The sequence below is a fragment of the Macaca fascicularis genome, chromosome 11 (genome assembly GCF_037993035.2).
Source record: "Macaca fascicularis isolate 582-1 chromosome 11, T2T-MFA8v1.1".
Lineage (NCBI taxonomy): Eukaryota > Metazoa > Chordata > Mammalia > Primates > Cercopithecidae > Macaca > Macaca fascicularis.
In genome coordinates this window covers 60,538,614-60,559,465 of record NC_088385.1, presented here as the reverse complement: position 1 = coordinate 60,559,465, position 20,852 = coordinate 60,538,614, and the positions used below count along the sequence as shown (strand labels likewise).

The 20,852-nt window shown below is 48.6% G+C and overlaps 1 protein-coding gene across 4 annotated transcripts; it reads left to right on the top strand.

The window, feature by feature from the left end:
• Positions 1–3,154: 3,154 nt before the first annotated feature.
• CALCOCO1 (calcium binding and coiled-coil domain 1) lies at positions 3,155–20,296 on the top strand. Of its 4 annotated transcripts, none has more exons than XM_005571040.4 (15): positions 3,155–3,203; positions 5,362–5,538; positions 5,878–5,980; positions 6,443–6,633; positions 8,030–8,188; positions 8,596–8,744; positions 10,709–10,799; positions 14,698–14,853; positions 15,070–15,324; positions 15,795–15,920; positions 16,733–16,828; positions 17,181–17,286; positions 17,516–17,715; positions 18,207–18,313; positions 19,290–20,296. In XM_005571040.4, the coding sequence occupies exons 2-15, from the start codon at positions 5,383–5,385 to the stop codon at positions 19,465–19,467; spliced, it is 2,073 nt and encodes a 690-aa protein (XP_005571097.3). In that variant the 5' UTR covers positions 3,155–3,203; positions 5,362–5,382; the 3' UTR covers positions 19,468–20,296. The 4 variants fall into 4 exon arrangements, with proteins under 4 accessions (XP_005571097.3, XP_073863144.1, XP_005571098.3 ...); XM_074007043.1 differs by having other exon boundaries at positions 18,567–20,296; XM_005571041.4 differs by having other exon boundaries at positions 5,359–5,538.
• The last annotated feature ends 556 nt before the right edge of the window (positions 20,297–20,852 follow it).

Sequence of the window (20,852 nt, the reverse complement as noted above, 5' to 3'; positions counted from 1 at the left end):
GCCAGACTTGAAAATGGAACACATTAATTAAAGGAGAAGCTTAAAAATGTGGTCCAGCTGTGTATCCAATAAAAAGAAAGAAATAGGTTCTGATAAACACATAGCAGGCTCTGGCTCACCTGACATTCAAAACTCTCTATACTCTGGCTTAAGTCTGTCTTTCCAATTTTATCTTCCATTATCCAATTATCCAACTGTAGCTTCTTTTGTTGTTGTTGTTGTTGTTGTTGGTTTTTGTTTTGTTTTGTTGTTTGAGACAGAGTGTCACTCTGTTCCCCAGGTTGGAGTCCAGGGGCACCATCCCGGCTCACTGCAACCTCTGCCTCCTGGGTTCAAGCGATTCTCCTGCCTCAGCCTCCCAAGTAGCTGGGATTATAGCCACATGCCACCACACCTGGCTAATTTTTGTATTTTTAGTAGAGACGGGGGTTCACCAGTTGGCCAGACTGGTCTTGAACTCCTGACCTCAAGTGATCCGCCCGCCTTGGCCTCCTCATGTGCTAGGATTACAGGAGCGAGCCACCATTCCTGGCCTCCAACTGTAGCTTTTATTCGGCTTTACTGCAATCACAACCAACCCCAAAATCTAAGGGACTTAAAACAACCAATGTTGGCTTCTGATTTATGTATATGCAGGTTGTGGGCAAGCAGCAGCTCAGCTCCACAGGTCTTCTCATTCCCGGACCCAGGCAGAAGGAGCAACTCTCCTGTGGATTATTCCCATTCTAGTGGCAGAGAAGAACAAGAAAGTGGAAACTCATGTGTTCAAACATGGCATGAGTCACATCTGTTCACATCCCATCAGCCAAATCATGAAACATGACAAAGCCCAAAGTCAATGACATGAGACATCTATTCCTTCTACAGGAGATACTGCAAGTCACATGGCAGTGGGCAGGAATGAGAGAGGAAATAATTTCAAACAATTAGTCCATCCACTACAACTGCCATTTTCCATCTGGAGTACATGGCAGACATTGCTACCCAGCGCTCTTTCCTCAGAATCCTCAATACAACATTTCAGGCAGACATTACCAATAATCTGAGTTTGCCTAAATAAATAACTAAAGGTTGAAATTGATGTGCTATTGTGTGACTCTAGGCTCATTATCCATTCCCACCTCCAAATCTTTGCTTTGGCCTAGAAGAAGCTTACCCTCCCCAGTCCCCATCTTGCCAAACTATCCAAATTTAATCTATTCTTCAAATATTTGAATATTTGAAAGTAATGACTATAATTAAAATAATGAATTACATTCATTATTTTTAAATAATGAATATTTTCTATTCATTATTTCAATAAAATTAACTGAATACCTAGCATAGTACCTGACACACATATCTGAATTAATCTGTTTCACATTACCTTGTGCCTTGCACTGAGCATATAAATGCTCAGTGAACATGTGTCTCCTGTTAATGAACCAGCACTGTTCCTTAGAACAATGGGAGTTAGTATCACATGCCAGAGTTTCTGGACTGGGAGTATGGTGACTGCTTGTGCTTAAATCCTGATTCTGCCACTTACTAGCTGGATGACTCCAGACAAGTCATTAATTGTGCCTCAATCTCATCATGTGTAAAATGGGGATAAAAACAAGGCATATTACATAAGCCTGTTGTATTAAATAGGAAAATTCTTAGCATAGTTTGAACAGATCATAAGCACCCATTTTTAGCTCCGAGACTGTTTTCTTACAGACCCTTATTTTGGGTGGAAGACAAGAGCCTAGAACACTTGAGACTTGGGTCCTTGAACAGACCTCACTCTTAACCCACTCCAGACCTTGAGCTACCTCCTCATCCAGAAACTGGTTCCCTAACTCATAAATCCTGACTAATGACACAGACACATCACCTTAATGTTTGTGCAGCTCAGTAACTAATTGTTAAGTGCCTGGAGATCTTCAGATGAAAGACACTCAGGGCAGACACCGCATTCAGTCATAAAAGCAAAACACTACCAAAAAACTTGAAAAAGGCAGAAGCTCCATAACTTAGTGCAGTAGAGAATTAAAGCAGGCACCTAGGAAGAGGAAATCAATCCTTAAGACTGTAATCCTTTAATGCAGAGCCAGAGAAAGAGGTAATTCTAAATGCCTCCGACTAGAGGGATGGAGAATGGCGAGACGGGGGTAGGATGCTCAAGTCTGTAACGTGACTTGGGGTGTGGGAGACGTGTCAATCTTTCACCTCTCCTAAATAAAAACCGGAACGTCAACATATATTGTTATCCTAATTAATTTAAGCCACTTAAAAGGCTTGGGCAAACAGGCCCCTATAAGTGGCTTGTGAATTGCGACAGGTCCTGAATTATGCCAAGCTCCCTTTTCAATTTCATTCTTCTCATTCCACTGCTCCTACCACCACCTCAGGCAATTTTATCCTCTTCCTAGACCCAGAAGCCACTCTAGGGGAGCCCAGTCCAGATGCGTATTGTCAGGCCCCTTAGCACTGAAATCCTTAAGTTGGAAGAAAATGGTCAACTGTGCAGAACACAACATTCTTACAAGGTCTGTCCCTGAGGTTGAAGTAAAGAAGAAACTGCTATACCCCAGCTATCAGTTTCCCATCCCCAAAATGGTGGGTAGCTGTGGTGTAGTGGCAAGAACATATGACGTGGAGTCAGCCAAGGCTAGTGCAGTTCTACATTTCATAGCTTTGACACTTCACACTGGCTCCTTAACCGTACTTGAGTTTCTTCATCTATAAAGTGTGCATAACGCTAACGCCTATCTCACAGGGGGGTGTGAAAAGTACATGAGGGGGACGCAACAGAAACCGCTCTGCCCACCGTTAAAGCGTTATACAGAAGGCGTTAGAGCCGTAAATCCTCCCCAGCCCCCAACAACGCACGTTACAAACCAGCAGCCACCCCTCATGCAGCCGGCCCCCTCCTAAGGGATCATGGGCCGTGAAGTCCTTTGATGGCCACACCCTCGTTCTCTGTCATAGGAGTGAGAACTACGCCTCCCAGGACGCCGCGGTGAGGCCGCCGCCACGGACGCCCTCTTCCCCGCCCTCCTTGCGCGCAGCCTTCTAGGATATGTAGTCCTAGATCCGAGCGCGCGGCGGCGAAAGGGCGCGGAAGAACCACAAAACCCAGAAGTCCTCGCGCCCACTCTTCTCCCTCCCCTCGAGAAGTCGGAGTGCTGTTTTTGTTGTTGGTGAAAGGTGAGGGGAACAGCTGATCCATCTGTTGGGTAAGAAACTTGGCCTAATTGGGGGCGATTTTATGGGAGGGCAGAGTTTCCCCACTTTCCAGTTTGGGGAAGGATAACGTAAGGGAACTGTCGAAGGGGGATGCAGGAGCGTTTGGGTTTTAACACTTTCCTTACTGGAGAAGCCACCCCCGCTGTTTGGGGAGTTCTTAGTTTCAAGGGGACCCTGATTAGAGGGGGCGCCCCCTCGTCGTCCTCTCCTTCTTCTCAGTACGTCTCTATAAAGCTGATCCCTTTAGGGGAGCTGAAATCTGCTTATTCTCTCCCAGGCAAGACGTGTCCCCCACACGTCTTCCCTCTCTCCCCTACGCAAATCCAAAGGCCTTTACGACGCTGAATCCCTGGAGGAAGGGGGACCTTCCAAGTAGTAGAATGTCAAGGAACTCTAGAGCCTACAGAGGAGGGGGCGGGACACCCGCTCTCCGCCCGCCATGTGAACATCTGAATCAGGCTACACACCTACATCTTAGGTGCCCAGAACTTTCTTTCGGACATGAAGAACATTTACAGCTGTTACGGATTTTCTTTTTGGGGTGTATTTTAGTATTCTCCAGGTATAGATCTTTGGGGACAACTTACCCCCACCCTTAGAAAGCTGGAAGAATTACATTTGGAGAAAACATGGACTAGTTTCAACCAGGAATTTTTCAGAGAGATGAACATTAAAAAAAAAAAAAAAAAAAAAAAAAAAAAAAAAAAAACCTTTTGTTCTACCTATTTTGGGGGCAGAAGTTGCTCCTTTTTGTGTTGCTGGCTCACCTTTATCCACTGAGTTTCTGTTTTCTTTTAAAGCTTCTGTCCCCTAGACTTCAGCCTGGTGTGGGTTTGTGATGTTTGGGGGCGTGCGTATGACTAGTGGCAATGGCTGGTTGGACATGTCGGCTGTGAGTGACACAGGAAGCAGATTAGTGGGCTGGAAAGGAGTGATGAGTAAGAGGGCCATCTCACAGCCCTGGACTGAGGAGTTCTCTTGATCATTATTATTGTTATCTGTCCTCACTCCACCCTCATATTTTCCAATTAACTCTCCCCAGCTAACTTGGAACACCCCTTCCTCTCAACCCCATCCTATAGTGTGTCTCCAGCTACCAATACAAACAGATGGAAGGATCGAGGCTGAGGGGAGCAGAGAGAAAATGAGGAGAGAAATACTAAAGTGAAACTAGTAGGTTTCTAGTCCTGCTGCAGGCACAGTCTGGAGAGAAGAATGTTGGGTTCTTTTTTAACTCATCTCCCCTTTCCTCAACGTTAAATATACATTTCCACTTCTTGGGAGCCCTTACTTCCCACTTTCTAGTCTGTTCCCTGTCCCGGGGTGGGGCTTTCCTGGCTCCAGGCCCCCACATTCCATCTCACCACCCCCACCACGTTCCTGCTAAGCGCCTCACTCCACCCTTGAAGTTGCCGCCTCCAGAATTCTTGACTTCCTGGAATAATAAGTCGAGGGACAGAACCTATCTTTCCTTATATCCTCCCCTTCCCTTTGTCTCTTGGATGCCAGCAGAAGCTTTCTGCTTCCCTGGAATTCATGGGGGTAGACAGCTCAGAGAGATGAAAAGAGAGCTCAGGAGCCTAAGGATTTGGGCTGTCAGTTCCCCCCGACCCCAAGCCGTATTCTAGCTCTGAAAACTCAACCATTCCTTTCAGAGATTAGTTGCTGCTTTCTGATGTCATAACTCATTCCTGGATACAGCTGGGTCAACAAGCTTAGGAGTAGGTAAGGACACCTCTCAATGAGAGGGCCCCACACCTCAGCTGGATTTTGAATTCAAGAGCCAGGATGTGTGGGAGATGGGATGGAGAAATGGAGGCTGTCGACCAAGTTTCAGTGTCCCACGCTCTGTCTCCCCTCAGTGTCCTTTTGGGAGCAAAATTAGAGAAGTCTGGACCCTCAGAAGGGTCTATAAGCCAGAGAGGGTATAGTGTGAGACAGGATGGGGACTGACTTGGAAGGCCAGACCTACATCCTAGAGACTAAGAGTGATACCTCAAAAATGTTCATAACCCTCAAGGACTGGAAACCAGGTATGGCTTGTCTCCAGGTGTAGTGGCAGGGCTGTGAGTGTGTGTTGCTGGAGCTGTGTGGGGAAGGAGGTGGACTGGAGAGACTTCAGGATATCAACCCTTTCTTTCATAGGAGGACAGATATCTCAAGGCCAGGATGGAAGAATCACCACTAAGCCGAGCACCATCCCGTGGTGGAGTCAACTTTCTGAATGTAGCCCGGACCTACATCCCCAATACCAAGGTGGAATGTCACTACACCCTTCCCCCAGGCACCATGCCCAGTGCCAGTGACTGGATTGGCATCTTCAAGGTATCTCTGGAACCCCTTTTGGCTTAGGTTTATGGGCTGTGGGTTGGTTGGAATAAGGGGAATGATTGGGCTCTTGGATTCTCAACCTCAGGTTGATAGGGAAGAAGAAAGAAACATGTCACAGATGACAGAGGCCACCTGTGTAATCAAAGCTCATCTTTTCTCCATCTTAACCTTATTCTTTACTGACACATTAGTGTCCCTCCACTTTCCCTTTCTCTTGTCATTGTTGCCACTGTAGCTCCATCCTGCCCCTCTCATTCAACCCCTCTGCCCTTTCTTCCATCCATAGAAGGTATTTCCATGACCATACCTTTCTCCAACCTTGGGCTTTCACAGGTAGAAGCTGCCTGTGTTCGAGATTACCACACATTTGTGTGGTCTTCCGTGCCTGAAAGTACAACTGATGGTTCCCCCATTCACACCAGTGTCCAGTTCCAAGGTACAAGGGAAGACGGAAAATTGGGAGAGAGGAGCCAAGGGAGTAGAAGTTTGAAAGAAGGTAGTGGGCTCAGAAACATTAAAAGTTAGGCACAAAGGACAAGGAAAAATAAATGAAAATAAATATAATGAGAATATATCCAACAGGGCTCAGCAGATAGAAAATCATGGGATTATTGCAGAATCAGTGACTTAGAAACAGAAGGAACATCAGAGGACGTCTAGTCCCATGTCCTACCCAAAGAAGGAAAAACCAGGGAGTAAGGAAGATGGAAAGGTAGCATTATGTGGTGAGAAAGGAAGGAGAGGGATAGGCAGAAAGGAGAGAGAAGAGTACCCTAGGAAAAGAAATGGCCTGTGGGAGGTGGAGAAGAGAAGAAACAGTATATGGAATACTGAGCAAGGGGCTGGAGCCAAGGACAGTGGATCATTTGGGGTCCTGGGTCCATTCTTCTTCCCACAGCCAGCTACCTGCCCAAACCAGGAGCTCAGCTCTACCAGTTCCGATATGTGAACCGCCAGGGCCGGGTGTGTGGGCAGAGCCCCCCTTTCCAGTTCCGAGAGCCAAGGCCCATGGATGAACTGGTGACCCTGGAGGAGGCTGATGGGGGCTCTGACATCCTGCTGGTTGTCCCCAAGGCAACTGTGTTACAGGTGAGAAAAGAGCAACAGAGTTATTCTCAGGCAAGGGAGTGGGAGACAGCATTGCAAGAGGGCCCTTGCCACCTTACCCTCCCCTCATCTGTGGCCTCAACTAAAGACCTCACTGAAAGTTAGACAAGGTCCTGCCTTCAGGAAAATCTCAGTCTAACATAGACATACATGAACATGTAAGGCAGGAAAGGAGACCACCCACAGGCCAGTGTAACTCAGGATTTCATAAGAACTTTTGCAGCCTTCCTTCTCTACGCGCTACATACTGCCTTATGCCCTAGAGGAAGATCTAAAGGGTGGAGGGAGGCTACTCGAGGGAACATTCAGAGAAAAGGGAGCACAAGACCTGCTTCCAGGACGAGTGGGGAGTGAGAGCAGATAGGCAAGGCTCCAGATCTGTACTGTCCGATACTAAAGGCTCTTAACTATATATGGCTCTTGAGCACTTCAGATGCAATTAATCCAATCTGAGATGTACTATAAGGGTAAAATATACTCCAGATTTTGAAGACTTAGTATTTTTTAAAGAGAATGTAAAAGACTTCAATAATTTTTATTTTGACTACACGTTGAAATGATACTGTTTGGGGTTTGTTTGTTTGTTTGTTTTTCTTTTTTTTTTTTTTTTTTTTTGAGACAGCCTTGCTCTGTCACCTAGGAAGATGTTTATATCTCACATAAGTGAAAGATGTGTGATGAGCTCCTACTCTCTATTGTGTTTTCACCATTATGATTCTCATTTGAGCCCTACAACAATTCAGACTAAGGGATCATGTTACAGATGAGGACATGTTTCTTAACTTAGAGAAGTTAAGAAACTTGTTCAAAATCACATAGCCAGCTGGGTGTAGTGGCATGTGCCTATAGTCCCAGCTACTGGGGAGACACTGTGGTGGAAGGATTGCTTGAGGCCAGGAGTTTGAGGTACTGTATGCTGTGGTTGCACCTATGGCTAGCCACTGTACTCCAGCCTGGGCAGCATAGTGAGACCCTGTCTTTAAAAAAATCACATAGCTAGTAAAAATTGCATTGAAGATTTGAACCCAAGTCTGTCCAACTCCAGAGCAGATAGGGTAAAATTAAGGGAGCCATCCCTTGTGTTTGTGTTCATTGACATGCCACACAAGGGATTCCTGCAATTGCTGGGTGAGGAAAGGGCCAGGCCTAGGGTGGGGAAAGGTAAGAGGGATGGGCAATTCAGAGTGCCGTGAGCTGGTGCATCTGACTGGGTGGTGGACAGGATTCGGTAGCACACCTAGCATCCCCTTCCTCACCTCTTTATAGCCCAAAGCTATATAACTTCCCAACCCCAGAATGCACCTGGAGTGTGGTAAGGATGGAACCTTAGAAGGGGTACTCCACCAGCACACTCCCCTTCTCCTTCTGCCGCCTGTAGAACCAGCTCGATGAGAGCCAGCAAGAACGGAATGACCTGATGCAGCTGAAGCTGCAGCTGGAGGGACAGGTGACAGAGCTGAGGAGCCGAGTGCAGGAGCTCGAGAGGGCTCTGGCAACTGCCAGGCAGGAACACGCGGAGCTGATGGAACAGTATAAGGTGGGAGCTGGGCCAGGTAGGGGGTAGGGTCTGGCTGCTCATCCAGCATGCAAAATCTAAACCCACTGAAGAGAGTGAAGGAGAGATGTTAGTGGGCTTTTATGATGGTTCTGACATCAAGAAAATAGGTTTAAGGGGTAATGGTTGGGATTAAACTTGATATAACAAGAGACGTGTTCCAAACTTGTAATGAGACTCAGTTATTTGAACATAGGAATGCTGAGGTAAGGTGGAGGTGGCCACGTTGATAGGTAAAGGAATGTTCCAGCAGTTTCTTTTTCAAGGAAGGCAATGTGATAGCCAGGTGGGAGCAGTCAGACCCTGGTGTGCTCTTCCTAAGCCTTTGTTCCACTACTTGAGAGATGAATCCCAACCTCCCTTTTCTTCTGGGGGAAACTTAATTTCAGGGGATTTCCCGGTCCCATGGGGAGATCACAGAAGAGAGGGACATCCTGAGCCGGCAACAGGGAGACCATGTGGCACGCATCCTGGAGCTGGAGGATGACATTCAGACCATCAGTGAGAAAGTGCTGACGAAGGAAGTGGAGCTCGACAGGTGAGGGGAGTCCACTGACCCCGTCACTTCCTCTCCTTTCCATGACCCCCACGCTCCAGCCCCCTCTCTCAGGCGGGCAGACCTGCTGTCTGCCTCACATGCTTTCTCTTTCCCTCCTACCCTCACTCATGCTAGTCCAATTACTGGGGATACCCTTTTCTGCCGAGCTCTCTACCATCTTTCCGCACGCTATTCTGTATTCCTTTGCTTTGGAAATAATCATAGTTACCACTTATCGTGCAGCAAAAGCTGAGCAAGAGCTAGGAGTGGAGGATTTGGAAGAAGAGAATGGATGAAAGTCAGTGCAAGATAAGAGAGGATGGATTTCAGATTTGGCAGCAGGAAAGATAAGATTGGACTGTGTTCTTACTATTAAGAAACATTAGAACTGGTGATCCAGGAATGTTATGGAATCTCTCCTCTGGAAAAAAAGATACAAATCATAGACTCTTAGCATTGGGAATGTAAGATATGTATGAGGGTATGTAAGAGGTCACCCTCAGGAGGCAGCCTCTTTAACATTTGACAGCTGTCATTTTTGTATCTCTTGTATTGAGCCAAACTCTACTCTCCTATAACTTAGCATGGGGTCCCGAGACCTCTGGAGCCACATAAAATAAATTTCTTTCTGCTTCCAGAAAGTTGTTTCCTCTACCAAGTAGCATAAATATTGACCACCACCTCCCATGTCTCCCTTCAAATTTTCACCGGTTTAAATACTCTAGTTCCTTATTTCATTAAATGACATAATTATATTCCATTTAGTACTGGTAGATGGGATATTTTAAAAAACTGTTTAAGGCCGGGCGCGGTGGCTCAAGCCTGTAATCCCAGCACTTTGGGAGGCTGAGATGGGTGGATCACGAGGTCAGGAGATCGAGACCATCCTGGCTAACACGGTGAAACCCCGCCTCTACTAAAAAATACAAAAAAAAAAAAAAAAAAAACTAGCCAGGCGAGGTGGCGGGCGCCTGTAGTCCCAGCTACTCGGGAGGCTGAGGCAGGAGAATGGCGTAATCCCGGGAGGCGGAGCTTGCAGTGAGCTGAGATCCAGCCACTGCACTCCAGCCTGGGCGACAGAGCGAGACTCTGTCTCCAAAAAAAAAAAAAAAAAAAAAACTGTTTAAAAGAAAGAGGCATTCTATCCAAGGCCCAAAGTAATAAGTGAGTTCATCTGAGAGGCTTCTTCAGGATATGTTAGTCTCACCCTAGGGAAATATTAGATGTCAGCATTCTAAGTCACAGGTTAGGAAAGCAGTGGTCAGATTGAGCATCCGGAAAAGATTAGAGGCTGTCTAGACCAGGGGTCAACAACTATGGCCCACAAGCCAAATCTAGCCTGCCACCTGTTGTATAACGCACAGGTAAGAATGGTTTTTACATCTTTTAATGGTTAAGAACAAATTAAAAGAAGAATATTTTGTAACATGTGAAAGTTGTATGAACTTCAAATCTGTGTTCAAGTTTTATTGAAACATCATGCTCATTCATTTACATATTGTCAATGGACGGTCCTGCACTACAATGGCAGAGTTGAGTAGATGCCACAGAGACCACATGGGCTGCAAAGCATAAAATCTTTACTATCAGGCCCTTTACAGAAAAAGTCTGCCAACTTCTGGTCTAGATCAAAAGTTTACAATCAATAATGACTGCCCTCATCTCAAAAAGACTAGATTCTAGTCTCTTGATTGAGTGAAAACAATGGGAGCCATCAGCAAAACATTCCTTAAAATATTACATAAAAAGATAAGAAAAACTATTTGTTTCTAAATTCTTCTCTAGAACCTGGAATCTTGGTTTCCTGGGGCTTAGAACTGGAGCTGGCTTAGGGATTTATGCATCCCAGAGTGAAATGGAGCTCTGGGCCTAGAGCAGCAGCAGCAGAGCACAAGACAGAGGCCTGAGTCCATTCCTTCTCTGGGTGGAGCAGATTGTCTGACATGTCATCCCACCAATCACAGGCTTAGAGACACAGTGAAGGCCCTGACTCGGGAACAGGAGAAGCTTCTTGGGCAACTGAAAGAAGTACAAGCAGACAAGGAGCAAAGCGAGGTAAGAGGCTCAGAGATGATTTGCTTTCTCCATTGTCCAGTCAGTGTTTGATTCCCTTTCGAGAGCCAGACACCAAAGGGAATACAAATGTAAAGAAGACATTGACATTGTGTGCACTCCACTAGGGAATATAAGACATATACCCAAATCAGGATTAGTCAGAGTGGAAAAGTGGAATATAAGAGTACAATCTCAGCTCAGTGCAACCTCTGCCTCCTGGGTTCAAGCAACTCTCATGTCTCAGTTACCTGAGCAGCTGGGATTACTGGCGCATGCCACCATGCCCAGCTAACTTTTGTATTTTTAGTAGAGACAGAGTTTCACCATGTTAGGCAGACTGGTCTCGAACTCTTGACCTCAAGTGTTCCGCCCACCTCAGCCTCCCAAATTGCTGTGATTACAGGTGTGAGCCACTGCACCTGGCCTCAAGAGAAATCTAATAAAGTATTGTAGAGCTCCAGGGAGGTGTATGAGTGCACATCTTGTTAGAGACATAAGAAAAGTCTTTTTAAAAGGGGTGTGGAGGCCAGGCACAGTGGCTCACGCCTGTAATTCCAGCACTTTGGAAGGCCAAGGCAGGCGGATCACCTGAGGTCAGGAGTTCAAGACCAGCCTGGCCAACATGGTGAAACCCCATCTCTACTAAAAATACAAAAATTAGCCAGGTGTGTCAGGTGCCTGTAATCCCAGCTACTCAGGAGGCTGAGGCAGGAGAATCACTTGAACCCGGGAGGCAGAAGTTGCAGTGAGCCTAGATCACACTATGGCACTCCAGCCTGGGTGACAGAGTGAGACTCTGTCTCAAAAAAAAAAAGCAGGGGAGGGCCATGGCTGGGCATGGTGGCTCACACCTGTGATCATAACACTTTGGGAGGCTGAGGTGGGAAGATTGTTCAAGCCCAGAAGTTCAAAACCAGCCTGGGCAACATAGTGAGACCCTATCTCTACAAAAAATTTTAAAAATTAGCCAGGCATGGTGGCATGCACCTGTAGTCCCAGCTACTCAGGAAGCTGAAGTGGAAGGATTGCTTGAGCCCGGGAGGTCAAGCCTGCAGTGAGCTGTGATCGCACCCCTGCACTCCAGCCTGGGTGACAGAGCAAGATTCTGTCTCAGAAAAAAAAAAAAGGGATGGGGTGTAGGGCATGTAGTAGCCTAGTACTTTCTTTTTTTTTTTTTTTTTTTTTTTTTGAGACGAAGTCTCGCTTTGTCTCCCAGGCTGGAGTGCAGTGGCCGGATCTCAGCTCACTGCAAGCTCCGCCTCCCGGGTTCACGCCATTCTCCTGCCTCAGCCTCCCGAGTAGCTGGAACTACAGGCGCCCGCCACCGCGCCCGGCTAGTTTTTTTTGTATTTTTTAGTAGAGACGGGGTTTCACCAGTTTACCCAGGATGGTCTCGATCTCCTGACCTCGTGATCCGCCCGTCTCGGCCTCCCAAAGTGCTGGGATTACAGGCTTGCGCCACCGCGCCCGGCTAGCCTAGTACTTTCAAACCTTTTTAGCAGAACCCTTTCCTCTCCTCCCACCAATAAAGTTTTTCATCTTGTGTGGACTCTCACTGAATAAACAAAAACAATATTTTATTACTATGAATTTATTTTCATAAATCTGAATGTATAACATTTACTTAAAAGGTAATGAAAGCAATTAGGTAATTTTGAGGCATACCAAACTTTGAAATGAGAGGCTATGGATGACTGTTCTGTCAGCCTCAGCAACTAATATATTTCTGTATTTTATTTTGGTTGTGCAGTATTGAGAACACCTTGAGTCACACACAAGTAGGTGCAAATGATAACAATTTTTAAACTGTCCACCTTGCAACTCAGTTTACTCTTCAATTCAATAGAAAATACAATAGAAACTATTCTGAGCTTTGCACAAAAATGAATTAACCTGGAAACACATGCCAATTGGTGATCTCCAGTGTGTTAACTTGTGATTTTATGCGTGTTTGTTTGTTTCTTTTTTTTTTTTTTTTTTTTTTTTGAGACGGAGTCTCGCTCTGCCGCCCAGGTTGGAGTACAGTGGCCGGATCTCAGCTCACTGCAAGCTCCGCCTCCCAGGTTTATGCCATTCTCCTGCCTCAGTCTCCCGAGTAGCTGGGACTACAGGCGCCCGCCACCTCGCCCGGCTAGTTTTTTGTATTTTTAGTAGAGACGGGGTTTCACCGTGTTAGCCAGGATGGTCTCGATCTCCTGAGCTCGTGATCCGCCCGTCTCGGCCTCCCAAAGTGCTGGGATTACAGGCTTGAGCCACCGCGCCCGGCCGTTTGTTTGTTTCTTTGTTTTGAGACAGAGTTTCATCTTGTTGCCCAGGCTGGAGTGCAGTGGCACGATCTCGGCTCACTGCAACCTCTGCCTTCCAGGTTCAAGCGATTCTTCTGTCTCAGCCCCCTGAGTAGTGGGATTACAGGCACCTGCCACCACGCCTGGCTAATTTTTTGTATTTTTAGTAGAGATGGGGTTTCACCATGTTGGCCAGGCTGGTCTCAAACTTCTGACCTCAGGTGATCTGCCTGCCTTGGCCTCCCAAATCACGCTGAGATTACAGGCGTGAGCCACTGCGCCCGGCCTTGTGTTGTTTTTTTTAACATAATTGTTAATAATTTAGAGGACGTTCAAATCAAATATCTGCAGAACTCCTAAATCCCTTCTTCAGTACCCTCGGTTTGGTGTGGAAGATCGTTAAAAACCCTTTGCTCAGCAGTGAGAATAGGTAGAATTTGAGTAGACAGAGATGAGAGTGAGGATATTCTAGGAACAGAGAAAGACATGAGCAAAGGCTTAAAGGACAGAACACTCAGGGCAGTTGAATGTGTGGGTGAAGTGTTTGAGATAAGGCCTCGGTTAGACTGTGGAGGATCTTGAGCTTCATTTTTATTCCACAAGCAGTGAAAGGCTTTGATGATTTTTCAAGCAGGGGTGACATGAACTGTACTTATGGCCAGGTGTAGTGGCCCACACCTGTAATCCCAACATTTTTGGAGGCGAAGGCAGGCGGATCCCTCGAGTCAGGAGTTCAAGATAAGCCTGGGCAACATAGTGAGACCCTGTCTCGTCTAAAAAAAAAAAAAAAAAAACCACAAAAACTAGGCAGGCATGGTGGCACACACCTATAATCCCAGCTACTTGGGAGGCTGAGCTGAGACAATTGCTTGAGCCCAGGAGTTGGAGGCTGCAGTGAGCTGTGACCATGCTACTTCACTCCAGTCTTGGCGACAGAGTCAGATCCTATCTCTAAAAAAGAACATAACTGTACTTAAAAAATCACAATTGTACCTAAAGAAGAATAATCTGATTGCCTTGTGGAGAATGAGCTAGTTATAAAGTTATTCAGTAGTCCAAGCAAGGAATAACCAGAGTCAGATAACGTGGTTGTGGTGGTAACAGAGGAGGGGAAATGGCTGTGACCAGGATGGAGAAGCAATAGGCTTTTCTGTGGGCTGCTAGGGAGAGGACAGAGCCAAGCATGGCACAAAGGACACCAGGTTACTCCATCCTGAGTAACGTGGGAGCTAGTTGTTACCATGGACGGAAATAAGAGTAGGAAAGACTGGGATGGGGTAGGAGGTAGACCGTTGAGTTTGAGGGGCCTGTAGGGCATGAAGACTGAGTTTTGATTTAAGAGAAAGAATGGAGTAGCAGAAATGGTACATGGAATGCCTACATGGAAGACCCGAGGCTATAATGCTGGATACCTCAATTTGGGAGCTGGAGACTGGATATGCAGGATTGAGTCCTTTGAGCTGAGAACCCAAGAAGGGCTGGCAATAGTTGAAGGCTTGAGTGTGTGTTAAATCTGAGAAGTGGAACCTTGACCACTCTCATCACAATGGTTCACCTCCCGAGCCACCCCAACACACATACCCCTTTCCTTACCTGCTTTCCGCTTCCATCAGGCTGAGCTCCAAGTGGCACAACAGGAGAACCGTCGCTTAAATTTGGACCTGCAGGAGGCCAAGAGCTGGCAAGAGGAGCAGAGTGCTCAGGCCCAGAGACTGAAAGACAAGGTGGCCCAGATGAAGGACACCCTAGGCCAGGCCCAGCAGCGGGTGGTGAGTGAGGCCCCTTGGCAACAGGAAACAGGGAAAGTTCCAAGGGCAAGTTATAGAAAAGCCTAAGTGTCTAAAGAGAAGGGGAAAGACATGGCTAAAGACGAAACAACACAACCCCGAGTCCTAATGCAGTGGAGTGGAGGGAGCGTGGTTACCTCCCCGGCTGACAAACGGTTCACTGGGAACTCTGATCTCCATCTCCTCCTTTCTCCTGAGGCTGAGCTGGAGCCCCTGAAGGAGCAGCTTCGAGGGGCCCAGGAGCTTGCAGCCTCAAGCCAGCAGAAAGCCACCCTTCTTGGGGAGGAGTTGGCCAGCGCAGCAACAGCCAGGGACCGCACCATAGCCGAACTACACCGCAGCCGCCTGGAAGTGGCTGAAGTTAACGGCAGGCTGGCTGAGCTCGGTTTGCACTTGAAGGAAGAAAAATGCCAATGGAGCAAGGAGCGGGCAGGGCTGCTGCAGAGTGTGGAGGTAGAGGGATGGGGGGGCACCTGGCAATCTGATGGCCACTGCCCCCACCTCTGTGGGGACTCCTACATGTGGTCAGACCCTTTGGGAGGAGAGAAGAGGGGTTGAGAACCTTAGAGGACTCAGGGGTGGAGAGGGGCTTTGAGGGAGGTACACTTTACTTTCTAGGCATGACCCATCCCTAACCGGGGTATCCCAATCCTGATCACCAGAGTACCTTCCTTGGAACACAAACATTTTCTGTCCTAGGCCCCAGACCCTGCCACAATGCCCATTCCTGATCAAGCAGCACCTGCCTTCATGTCCTGTCCTTCATTCAGAGGGTATAGGAAATGAAGGCAAAAGGGAGAAAGTGCTCTAAAAATGATGCTTTAAATAAAGGAAAGGACACAGTAAGGGATAGTGCTAATGACAGTGGCGTTCCTTTTTCTTCCCCTCTTACCCTCCCATTTTCCTTCTTGGCTATCTCCCAGGCAGAGAAGGACAAGATCCTGAAGCTGAGTGCAGAGATACTTCGACTGGAGAAGGCAGTTCAGGAGGAGAGGACCCAAAACCAGGTGTTCAAGACTGAGCTGGCCCGGGAAAAGGATTCTAGCCTGGTAAGGCACCCAGCCACCAAGGGTCCTGTCCTGTGGCCTCCTGAGGCGTCCATACCCCTTCTCTCTGTCTTGGGTATGGGCTCAAAAGTACTAGGTGTCCACTTACATGTTGGGTGGCATTTCACTTGCGCAAGCAAGCCCTCGTTGGTTTGAAATATGCATTTTTTGCCGGGCGTGGTGGCTCAAGCCTGTAATCCCAGCACTTTGGGAGGCCGAGACGGGCGGATCACAAGGTCAGGAGATCAAGACCATCCTGGCTAACATGGTGAAACCCCGTCTCTACTAAAACATACAAAAAACTAGCCGGGCGAGGTGGCGGGCGCCTGTAGTCCCAGCTACTCGGGAGGCTGAGGCAGGAGAATGGCGTAAACCCGGGAGGCGGAGCTTGCAGTGAGCTGAGATTCGGCCACTGCAGTCCAGCCTGGGCGACAGAGCGAGACTCCGTCTCAAAAAATATATATATATATGCATTTTTTTCTGCTCTCAGGGCACACATCTGGGCCCAGTAGAGGTGACTTAGGAGAATTATAGAGTGGCTCCTTGGTATGACCAAGGCCTCTGCACCCCAGTCTACAGGCAGTCATCCAGGACCCACTCGAGAGGCAGAGACTAAGACTTAGAAAACTGAGTCTCTGGGGCCCAAGACACAGGACTCATGGAAGAAGAGTGTTGGGAATCCCCGTGTGCGTCAGAGCAGGAAGGAAGCAGAGACATGGGGAGACCTGATTCTAGATTGTTGGTCCTGGTCCCAGAGCCCAGGTTCTTGGGGGTACATTCTAGGCTCCAGATTCCATCGGGCCCTCTTCCCTCAGGTACAGTTGTCAGAGAGTAAGCGGGAGCTGACAGAGCTGCGGTCAGCCCTGCGTGTGCTCCAGAAGGAAAAGGAGCAGTTACAAGAGGAGAAGCAGGTGAGCACCCAGGCCCTGTGGATGCCACAGGTGAGGAATTGAGGGCTAGAAACTTTGTAAATTCCCGTCATCTCTTGGCTTAGAAACTGTTCTCTCCAAGAGGGCCCATACCCTGGCTTCTCTTATTAGCGGACTTGGCAGGACAGGGGATGATCTCTGGGAGAAGGGAGGGATGTAAGTGGTGAAGCAGGGGTGCTGCGGGGAGTGTCTGCCTGAAGTCGCCGCAATCTTTGCTGAAGGCATCTAATCCTGAGGAGCTAAGAGTTCTTGGGTGCAGAGAATGGCTCTGCAGGCTAGCAAGGTTGGTACCTTCACGTTCTCTAGCACCTGCCTTTTTCCTTCCCAATTCCAGGAATTGCTAGAGTACATGAGAAAACTGGAGGCCCGCCTGGAGAAGGTGGCAGATGAGAAGTGGAATGAGGATGCTGCCACAGATGAGGAGGCCGCTGCGGGACTGAGTCTGTATAACCCCAGTCTTATAACACCTCTTCTCCTCTCTACCCTCCGCTGTTGAGGAAGGCTCCATGTAACCTTGCTGGGAGCTGCCTCTGCCTTCTATGTGTTTTGCCTTTTCTTTCCCAGACCCTGGTCCCTGTTTAGTGTAATGATACCCCTCATCCAGAGGAGACAGCTGGTCCAACCTTCTCACAACACATCCTTCTTCTCTGCCTGCTTCATCTCCTACAGGCTGCCCGGCAGCTCTGACAGACTCGGAGGATGAGTCCCCAGAAGACATGAGGCTCCCACCCTATGGCCTTTGTGAGCATAGAGACCCAGGCTCCTCTCCTGCTGGGCCCCGAGAGGCTTCTCCCCTCGTTGTCATCAGCCAGCCGGCTCCCATTTCTCCTCACCTCTCTGGGCCAGCTGAGGACAGTAGCTCTGACTCGGTGAGCAGTGGAGGAGCCTGTACAGAAGCAGTAAGGAGGGGTAGGGCCAAACCCAAGTGTCCCAGCCTGGAGTGCAGCATGATCTTGGCTCACTGCAGCCTCTGCCTCCTGGGCTGAAGCAATCCTCCCACCTCAGTCTCTCAAGAGTAGCTGGGACCACAGGCACGCACCCCCAGTTAGTTAGAGCAAGAACCTTAGCCATACAGGGCTCTTTTTCCCAGGAGAGAAGAGGCAGGCCCAGCCTCTCTTCAAGGCCACACCAACAGATATCATCCCAAAACCCAGACCAGCCCAATAGCCTCACTGCTTCTCCTCCGCACTCATTCTTTTATTACCCACCAGCCCCTCGAAACGCCTCTCCTGCTGCACCCTTCCTAAGCCCCTCAGGTCACTATCCTAGCCTTGGCTGCTCTTCCCATACTGCCCCAATGTGCTGCTCCCCCATCTTGGGACACCACTCCAAAGCCCAACCCTATCTCTTCGGCATCCAGGAGGCTGAAGATGAGAAGTCAGTCCTGATGGCAGCTGTGCAGAGTGGGGGTGAGGAGGCCAACTTGCTGCTTCCTGAACTGGGCAGTGCCTTCTATGACATGGCCAGGTGAGTTCAACCAGCAAGGCCAGGAGGGAGGTGGTAGGAGGTCAGAGGGAAAGGGCATCCGTGTGGACAGTCACCAGGCCCTGCTGCCAACCCCTTCCCTTCTTGGCCTCAGCCAAGAAAAGGAGATACAGGTATGGTTAACAACAAAAATGACTCACTGCTCCAAATCCCAGATGCCTTCAAGTAATCCCTCCCCCTATCTTATCAATGCACTCAGAGGTCCTGCCTTTAACTGGCTTCTATGTTGTTCTAGCACCATCTTCTGCAGAGCCCAAATTGCCCTGCTTCCCCTCTCTCCTGCCTCTACCCCTTCCCCAACCACCAGGTAGGTACCTAGGATCCTCCGGGGAGGAAGGGAGGTGACCACGGCCCCCAGGGATGGGAGCAGAGAGAAGACTGGGATCCAGCATCCATCTGGCTACACCTGAAATGCTTTCCCTCTTCCCTCACTTCCCTGGGTGACCCTTAGGGAAGGGAACCTACAGGGGTGGGGGTTTCGGTATCAGATTGTCCCCTTCTGCCTTCCCTTTTATTCCCAGGGTCAAGGGGCAGGCACAGGGAAGAGAGATTTGATCATCTAGTCCCAGTTTTGCCTGGATGTGAGATGGGCTCAGGGCAGGGAGGGGGTGATGCTGTCATCCTTCCCGGCTGGAGAAGGAAGATGAAGGACGATGTCAGACTCATTTTCAGCCTCATTAGGCAGCAGACGGAGATGGAGGGAGGAGAGCAGGAGGTTGGGGGATGGGCTCTGCACTGCAGAGACCAGCAGAGACTAAAGAAGAGAGGACATGGGGAACTGGAAAAATAAGGCTTCCAGGGTTGTGGGGAGAAAGACCCTGTGGGAGAGGCCAGGATGCTGCATTTGGCACAGGATAACCTGGGAACCCAGGCACATGGGTCCTGCTCCCTGAAGTCTGCAAGTCAAGAAGGGAACAGAGCACGCCGACCCTCTCCCTTTCCCCTCTGTCTCTCTTAGTGGCTTTACAGTGGGTCCCCTGTCAGAAACCAGCACTGGGGGCCCTGCCACCCCCACATGGAAGGAGTGTCCTATCTGTAAGGAGCGCTTTCCTGCTGAGAGTGACAAGGATGCCCTGGAGGACCACATGGATGGACACTTCTTTTTCAGCACCCAGGACCCCTTCACCTTTGACTGATCTTACTCCCTCGTACATGCACAAATACACACTCATGCACACACACACTCACACACATGCATACACTTAGGCCTCATGCCCATTTTCTATCACACTGGGCTCCATGATATTCTGTTCCCTAAGAACCACTTCTGTGTGCCCTATTTTCATCCCAAGATTTCTCAGTTCATCCTCTCCTACCTGGCTCTTTTGTCCCAGGGAGGGGTCCTGTTCGGAAGCAGTGGCTGAATTTACCCCCTGAAAGTGGTTTTGGAGGAACCGGGATGGAGGAGGCCTTCCCCTGTGGGAATAGAATCGTCCACTCCTAGCCCTGGTTGCTTCTGATACTCACACAGCCACTGCACACACATACTCACACTCACACTCCCTTGTCTGATGCCCCAAAGCCAATTCCTGGGGCACCCTACCCTCTCTAATTTGGGGTTTCTGTTTGTTTACCTGAGTTTTCTCTGGGGCCTGCATAGAGGCAGCAGCATGGACATCACGGCCTCTCAGGTCCCTTTTGGTTCTCAGCTTCGTTGGTTCCTCTTTCTGTTCCCCCATTGCCTTCTGCGCCCCGCCCTGGCCTTTTCCATAACCGTAGGTATTCAGTTTGGAGGGTTTTTTGTATTTTTGAGGATTCCTGTATTCTGTATCCTGTCCTCGCATCTCCTCACATGGAAAGAAATAATGTATTTGTGCCTTCTGTGAGGGATGGGGGGAACAAGTGGTCCCAGGTATCCCCATTTCCCAGCCCCCTCTCCCTCTCCAGGTCCCCCCATAGCAATAAAAGCTTCCCCCTGATATCCATCCCTTTGTAGTTTGAACAAATATATTTATATGATATGTATGACTGTTGTCACAAAATGTGTTCTTACCATGAGGTGTGACTGGAGCACAGAGCCCAAACCTCCGGCTCTTGGACCCTGGTGGAGGGAAGAGGGAAAGAGGGGACGCATCCCTACCTCATGGCAGGGGATGCTGGGCAGTTACTCTCCTGTCATGCCGGCCACCAGTGGGTTGTCTCAAGTGGGAGTCTGGCTTGGATAACACGGCAGTTGGGGAGGGAGCAAACTGATGGGTCCATGTCAGTTCTGCTTAGGGTTTAGCCCCAGGGTGGGTGGGTGCTGTGGAAAAGTGGGACAAGTTTTCCACTGCCCAGACCTTCACCTTTCATAGCAGCCATCACTGTACCTTATGCCAAAGGACAGGCTTTATTCCTGTCAAGAGTATACACCTTTGAGTACTTAGTAAAAAATGCCCTAAGCCTTATACCTCTAAAGGCGATTTTATATTCCTCCTGTTTCTGTTTCTGTTGCTTTCTCTGTTGCCATCCCCTCATACCTGTGTGCACACTCTGACTCAACAGTCACAAAAACACATTCATCCACTTAACCAGCTTCACA